This window comes from Vigna radiata, chromosome 11, assembly GCF_000741045.1.
Source record: "Vigna radiata var. radiata cultivar VC1973A chromosome 11, Vradiata_ver6, whole genome shotgun sequence".
NCBI classification, from domain to species: Eukaryota; Viridiplantae; Streptophyta; class Magnoliopsida; order Fabales; family Fabaceae; genus Vigna; species Vigna radiata.
Window position 1 is genome coordinate 6,433,265 of NC_028361.1, and position 8,406 is coordinate 6,441,670.

General features: G+C 34.0%; 1 protein-coding gene across 1 annotated transcript; it reads left to right on the plus strand.

The window, feature by feature from the left end:
• The first annotated feature begins 6,085 nt into the window (after positions 1–6,085).
• LOC106776678 (thaumatin-like protein 1) lies at positions 6,086–7,748 on the plus strand. Its single transcript, XM_022775677.1, has 2 exons — positions 6,086–6,720; positions 7,553–7,748. The coding sequence occupies exons 1-2, from the start codon at positions 6,086–6,088 to the stop codon at positions 7,746–7,748; spliced, it is 831 nt and encodes a 276-aa protein (XP_022631398.1).
• The last annotated feature ends 658 nt before the right edge of the window (positions 7,749–8,406 follow it).

Sequence of the window (8,406 nt, forward strand, 5' to 3'; positions counted from 1 at the left end):
TCACATTCTTGTTCTTCTTCGACATGCAATGGGTGACAGAATCAAAACCCTAATGTCGTTTTTCGTGGTGGTGTGGAATTGTGAAATTTGAGTTTGAGAGTTTGATTTTGCATTTGATGACGTGAAACTTCTTGGAATGACAAATAATTGGTTGAGGAATAGATTGATATTTGTCTCTCTATTAATTAGACTGAATTCATCATGAATTGGGTGAGTAAAAGTTGAAATTTTTTCAAAAGTGCCAAAAACTGCATTATTTTTTCCTAAGCTAAACCTTCTTGCATGGGCGAGATATGTAGAAAATTGAAACACAAGTTTTGCTGATATTTTTGCTTAGGCGAAAGAAGACTCACCTGGGCGAGATTTAGGCTAAAACTTGGGGCGTCCATTGGAACATTTTCGCTTACGCGAAACTTTACTCGCTTGGGAAACAATGTCCTGTAACTAAGGTTGAGCCAATGGAGCTTTTTCGCTTAGGTCACTTGGGCGAAACCTCTTAAAAATTTTGCCTTGTTAATCTAGCCTAAGCGAAAGTTTTTAGCTTAAACGAGACCACACGACCCTATGTTAAAACTCAGAAAAGGAAGAACTGGTTCATAACCACTTTCTTTCCTCAAATTATAGGGTGTGAGGTATGAAGAGATAAAAAACTGGTACTCTATCACAGAAAGAAAAGTGGTTTTGCTTCCAGAGGAATATGATCCCTTCTTTATTAGGATTCCTACTTTTTGATATACCATTAACATCATTGCTGGTATTGAGGTAAGGTAGCTCATTTTCATGGATTACACAACAGAGTATACTTTAATGAAATTCCACCCTGAAACAACTACCAAAAGAACCAAATAGTAGACTGAATATAAAGCAACTTCATTCATTCAAGATAGTCAAATACATTGCTATTTGAGTTTTCATTCACATTGCATCCTAAAAAAAAAGAAAAATTCTGCTACATTATGGATTTGTCATCCATATTGAAATTACAATAATATTAAGCAGACAAATCAAACAAACCACCCCTATCAACACATTTATCCATTTTTCCACAATCTTAATAGATTTTTGCAAGTCACTCATCATCTTTGTTCCACCTCCCGTTTCTTTTGTATTTGCTAAACACTCATGTTTTTCTTCCCACTTCAGATTCGTATAGCTTTTCTCAATACCATCATCACAACACCATTTGAAGAAATTGCAACCACCTTCTTCATGTCCATTCTTTAAAACAAACAAGGACTTTCTACTAACACAAACAACTACTCATCCACGTTCTTTTACCTAGTACTTAGGGTAGTCCCAAAATTGCTTCTCTCTGTTCTTAGTAGTTCGAGCCATTTTGACGACTGTTTTCCCTCCACGCAGGCAAAGGGGTGAGACGTCATCAATCCCAGATACTCTACCACCACGAAAAACGATATTAGGATTTTGATTCCGCCACCCATTGCATGTCGAAGAAGAACAAGAATGCAACTTCTACATTTGGTTAACCATAACGCTTCCAATCAAACAAGAACACACTTTTTTTTCCTCCTACGAACCCTAATACAAAGCTCCAATCACACTTTCCCCAATCTGTTTTTGATTTGTCAATTGTAGAGAAAGGGATTGTCCTTAATTTAATTTGTTTTTTCCAATTTGCTCTCAATTTTTTAATTTACAAATTACAAAATACATTTCGTAATGAGGTTTTTACTACCACGTCAATTTAAATAATACTGTTAGCATGTCACGTAAGAACCTCTTAAACGGCGTTTGTTCAATTTGGCGACAAATCTCTATTTGTTTTAATTTTTCAAAAATAAAAACACAATTGAAATACCGAATAACTAATTCTAAATGAAAAAATGACCTACCAAAATATTAAACCAATAATTTAAAAGCAAGTATGACCAAACGGATAATAATATATAAAATAACAGTATTAAACCAATCACGGAAGGATTTAAGGTAGAGCAAGAGAGCAGAATTTTCTTTTACTCTATACATTTTCTACTTTTCCCAACACTTAATGAAAAAGTAATATTTATACCTTTTAATTAATTCATCTTAAATCATTTTATATATTGACTATACTTTTCGAGAGAGGAAGAATTTGTTTAAGCCACCACCATGCAGACTTACGATTCATACACACTAACACTAAATATACCTTCCAATCTGTTACACTACATCTCTCTATCCTTGGTACATTTTTGTTTGCCGTTCATCAACTATGGTTTCTTCAACTAAAACCTTTTTCCATATTGTTCAGTGTTTTTCTCTCCCTGTTCCCTTCAGGTGCATATTACATATATACGTATATCTTATATATAATCATAGTTTCTTTTGTTCTAAAAATGTTTAATTGTGGTACAGGATTATATTCAAGGACTTTCACCATCACCAACAACTGCACCTACACAGTGTGGCCAGCAGTTTTATCATTGTTTTATATGGATTTAATTTAAGTTTTATTCTTCTTAAATCCCTCCGGTAAATATGCTTGAATAAAGATTCATCATAATTTAAAATAATAAATTCTTAGGGGGATACAAAATTATAGTGTAATTTAAAATAAAATAAAAGAGTTTGTATCTTTAGACATTGGTTTTGAATTTTGTGCAGATGGAGGAAGGCAGAGAACAAAAAAGAGGCTTCAAGGAAAAACTTAGTAAAATACACAGGCGTGTTAGCTTTTATTAGCGTTATTTGTAGCTTTATAATATTCCGAATAAGATTATGTTTATCAAACAGAGATTGGGAAATCAGCTTGAGCGCAGAACTAGAGCTGACTCTACAGTAGCGCCCAACACATAATTGTTTAAGGTTAACGAACGACTTCTTGTTGTATGTTTTTTTATTGTGTGTAATTAAGTTATTTTTGTGGTATTAGTTTATGTTGTTAAATTTAATAGTTGCTGAATACCAATTTTAATATATACCTTATATTCTTAGAATTAGTCTGTACACACCATTGGGAGGTGATGTTGGTTTTTTGTTTTTTATTGAGACGATATTGGATCAAGCGAATACGGCGTAAATATAGTAAGAATGTGATGTAAGACATAAAGTTATTTTTCAAAAGATTACTATTATTATTTGTTAAGGACCCTATTTGATTAAAACGGGTTGGAAACTTCCTACTCTTACCTAATGCTGTTAAAACGGTTTGACAGCACTATTCTCACGCATTCTCACCCAGTAGACATGGAATATATGATAACACAGTCTAATATATTATTATAATACTATAAAAACAATACTAGTAAATTTATATTTTTTTTTTTATTTTATTTTATTGATAAGTATGTTAAAAGAAAATTTTAGTCATTTAATATTTTTAACTTTTTTTATTTATATTTACTTTGCAGTTACATGTGTATGAAGTTATTTTATTTTTTTTTATTTATTATTGTACTATATGTAGGCTAATGATCATTTATGGATAGTGATAAGGTATTATTGGATTTAATTGTCTAAAAAAATATTGTGTTAATGGTTAATCAATGTATTTGTTTGGTATAGTAATGATGTCCAAATAACCTGATAAAATATAAACTTCTTTACGAAACATATCTGACTTCAACTATGTTATGATGGAAGAAAATTGAAAATCAAGAGCGAGTTGAGCAAAGAATGACGACCGACCCTCAGAACAATTACACCTAAACAATTATAATATTAAAAAAAGTATTATTAAATTTATCTTATTAATTATTTTATTTTATTAATAAGTATTTCAAAAGTTAATTTTTTAATTTATTGATATTTTTAATTTTTCTTATTTATATTTATTTTGTTGTCATATCTATATAAAGTTATTTTATTGTTTTATTTATTTATTTTATTTTTAATTTTGTTAATCTCTCTCACACACATATATATTGTCACATGTACATAAAATTCACATCAATGGCGGTGTGTGCTGCGATGGTGACTTTTCGCGGTCTCATGGAGGCTCTCGTGCCGACCCTCGAATCAATCGCGAAGGTGGATATGGGTTGAGTGTGAATGGTGATGACTGGTGAAGGTGGTGGCGAAGCGTTGTAAGGGAGACCGACACGACAGTGGAGTGAATCTTCCGTTTTGGCATTTTAGGGTTCTGAAATTTGAAAAATTGGGCTTTACTTATGTGCTTAATTTTTTATCTTGCAACTGGGGTTTATGGATTCAAAGTTGAGTTTTGGTTTCTTCTTTTCACGATTGAAGTGTTTTGAGATTTCTACTTTAGAAATCTTCCATTGGAATTTTCTAATTCTTGTGGTTCTGGTTGTTGGTGATGCTTGGTGGTTATGCAGGAGGAGCAACCATGGGGTTGTGGTGGACAACATTGACTAGCATTAGCAGCCCGGGACCGAATCTCCCAGGACGACTTTGGCTGGCATTGGAGGAATAAATTTTGCCACATTAAAAACTCTTAATTTAAAAAAAAAAATCCACATAATAAAATACTTTCACATTAGCGTGCACCACGTCATCACACTTAGACGGCATTAGTGAAAACTTAACGAAGGGAATTTAATTGACTCAATTTTACAAGTTTATAGACTTAATTCAGATAAAAAAAACGAAGACCCAGTTGAGATTTCCAAACAAATATGAGGACCATAAGATTAATTTAACCTTATAAAAACGATTAATTAACATAAAAAAAGTAATTATTTTAACTTAAAAGAACTATTTAAAGTATGAAATCATAAAAAGCAAATATAAATATAAAAAGGAATAATCCTTTTCAAGAAAACTCTTTCCTTTATTCCATCTCACTAGATACGGCAAATACGAACGTAAAAACGGTGACCGGCAAATACGAACATACTACGGTGACTGGCTTGTGCGGCAATGTTTTCTGTGACTTCCACTTATCAATTAAGAAATGAGGTGTATATGGGAAAAGTGAGTTAGAATCATGCGCTTAAATATTGACTATGAGGGAGCGGGATTAATGATGTAGTCACCCCCAATGAAGTAAGCAAAGGGATTGGTGCTTTTAAAATTTATAAATTTAACCAAACAGTTAGAAAAATAGAAGTCATATTTACTTTATTTTTATTCTATAGGCTTTGACTACTGTACCCTACGTGGTCGTCCGTCCGTGAGGTCCAGCCGGACATGCGAGAACCAGATCTTGAATTCCATCTTACAGATAACGCACGATTGGTCAACGCGACCGAATAGCGTACGGCCGGCGTCAAACCTCGTCCTGTCTTTGCGAAACGTGTACAGCCTAGATGACGAACCACCGTCTGGTTATGTCAGTGAGACGGCCGTCTGGCACCCGTCCGGCACAGATCAACGAAGATTTTGGAAGCTGCATTACATTAAGGTAAAACTAGATTAACCCCAGCAGGCCTGCAATTGGGCCTTGATTAAGATTCCACTAATTGTTGGCCCATAGGAAAAACTATAAATAAAAGTCAAAGGTGAGAAGTGGGGGGTTACATTAAATGCACATTTATTTCACTTTCTCTTTCTATCACTAGCTTCTAAAACCAAACATTGACTTGAGCCTCGGAGTACTTTTAACAGGTACCCGGCCGGACATTTCAGGACATCAAAAGGAAAGCGCGGATAGTAAACAATCGGAAAATCCGACCAGACGGTAGTGGAGAGTTCACCAGGTTAGACCCCCAAGGCAGAAACAACTACTTTACACCATAACTACTTTATTTAATGTGTTTTAACTTGTTTTCCTAACTTTATGAGGCCGTAAGTGGGATTTTATGACTGCATCTTGGGATTTTAAACATCACATACTTTTATAATGAATTTATTATGTACAAAGGTAGGATTTAGGAGAATGAACCCACTATGTACAAAAGTAGCCCCAACATGTAAGATTTAGAATTTAAGATTTATTTATTTAATTAATTATTTATTTATTGAGAATCAAACCGATCCTCGAGTTTATATATTACCTTCCAATATGTTACATTACATCTCTCAATCCTCGGTACATTTTAGTTTGTCGTTCATCCACTATGGTTTCTTCAACTAAAACCTTATCCATATTGTTCAGTGTTTTTTTGTTCCTATTGCAATCATCAGGTGCATGTTGATATATATACATATCTTATATGTAATCATAGTTTCTTTTGTTCTAAAAATGGTTAGTTGTGCTACAGGATTATTTTCAAGGACTTTGACCATCACCCACAAGTGCACCTACACAGTGTGGCCAGCAGTTTTATTCGCTGCCGGAAGGTCGCCGCTCCCCACCACCGGCTTCGTTCTCCTACCAGGTGACTCCAACACTCTCCCTGTGCCTCCCACTTGGTCCGGCCGATTGTGGGGTCGGACCCTTTGCTCCATTGACATCACTGACAAGTTCTCATGTGTCACCGATGACTGCGGGACGTCAACAGTAGAATGCGCCGGTGCTAATCCTGCCCTACCAGTTACTCTGGTAGAGTTTGATTTTAACATGACGTCCCAGATGAAGTTATACGACACCAGCCTTGTTGAAGGTTTCAACCTTCCAGTGAGAATGGCTCCCACAGGTGGAAAGTGTTTGTCGACGGGTTGCTTGGCGGACTTGAACGCGGCTTGTCCCATGAAGCTTAAGGTGATTAAGGATAGAGACGCAGTTGCTTGCAAAAACACGTGCGAAACTGAAGCATGCCTAAGTTCACTGTTTTTTAAGACCGCATGTTCTGACGCTCACGTCTACGCTCATGATCATGCCTTCTTCAATTGTTCATCTCCTCATTATATAGTCACTTTCTGTCCCAATTTCAAAAGGTACCGTTTTTCTCAATTTCACGACGAAATATATACTCTTTTTTATTATGGAAAATGATATTTTGACACTATTTTGACACTGCATACGTGTCAAAACGTGATTAGACAATTTCAAATCAAAAAGAGCTGAGACAAGAGCATATTTGGAAGAAAAAAATCAAAGTTTTTTTTAAAATTTGAAATTGTTCAACCACATTTTGACACGTGTGCAGTGTCAAAATGGTGTAAAAAAAGTTGGTGTAAAAATATCATTTTCCTTTTATTATATTTGTAGTTTTTTTTTATCATACTTGGAATTGAAATAATTCTTACAGGCGTTTATGAAATATACTTTTAGTCGAAATCACAGCCAGAAACAGAAAAAAAAATATGGTTCTTATGTTCTGTCTCGTCTTGATTTTTCCTGGTTGACGTGTAAGTATATACATTGCGATTTGGTATCTGGAACACTCGGATTCAATTAATCTTTAAATAAATACTTATTTAAAAATTAGAAAAATGTAAAATACTATTGCGATAGAATTGTTTGTGGAAGTGACGAATGCTTTTCAAGATAATAAGCGTTTATTATACAAAAAAAATTATATTAATTTGTTGGGAATTGCTAGATAAGAAAGTTTAGTTTGGTGATAAATTTATTGCATGCTTTGGAATGAAGATTTTATCATTGTTTTATATGGATTGAATATAAGTTTTATTCTTGTTAATCCCTCCAGTAAGATTCATCATAATTTAAAAGAATAAATTCTCAGGTTGATAGAAAATTATAATGCAATTTAAAATAAAATAAAAGAGTTTGTATATTTAGACATTGGTTTTGAATTTTGTGCAGATGGAGGAAGGCAGAGAAGAAAAAAGAGACTTCAGGGAAAAACGTAGTAAAATACACAGGCGTGTTAGCTGTTATTAGCGTTATTTGTAGCTTTATAATATTCAGAATAAGATTACGTTTATCAAACAGAGACTGGGAAATCAGCTTGAGCGCAGGAACTATAGAGCTGACACCACAAATAGAGTCCAACGCATAATTGTTGAAGGTTAACGAGCGACTTCTTGTTGTATGTTTTATTATTGTGTGTAAGTTATTTTTCCTGTATTAGTTTATGTTGTTAAATTTGGTAGTTGCTGAATACCAATTTTAATATATGCCTTCTATTCTTAGAGTCTGTCTGCACACCATTGGGAGGTGGTGTTGGTTTTTTGTTTTTTGTTTTTTGTTGAGACAATAAAGTAAGAATGTGATAATGTAAGATTACCTCCGTTTTATTGACTACATAAACTTATTTTTCAAAAGATTACTATTCATTATATTAAGGACACTATTTGATTTCGCGAAACTGGGTATTTTCACCCATTGTCATTGGGCGGAAACGGAATATGTTATAACACATGTAATTGCTGTATAAAACTTCTAATATGGTATTACAGATAGCAAAATTAAAAATGAAACACTATTGTTGCACTAGTACATAATGAGTTTTAGACCTATGTTATTTTGGGTTTTTAATGTTACATCCCGACTCGACGTCTTTATGGGTGACGTTAATGGGATGTCAAACTTTGCAGGTATAGACGTCGGTTAAGTGTCATGTCTGACGTCTATAAAAACGTCGGACATGGCACAAACCGACGTCTACGGATACTATAAAAGACGTCGGATATGACACAAACCGGCATTTAAGGGCA

Bases quoted from the DNA above. Each gene is read 5' to 3' on its own strand.
- LOC106776678 (XM_022775677.1), top strand. From the start codon at position 6,086: ATGGTTAGTTGTGCTACAGGATTATTTTCAAGGACTTTGACCATCACC. The intron at 6,721-7,552 runs GTACCGTTTTTC...AATTTTGTGCAG, and splicing joins TTCTGTCCCAATTTCAAAAG to ATGGAGGAAGGCAGAGAAGA.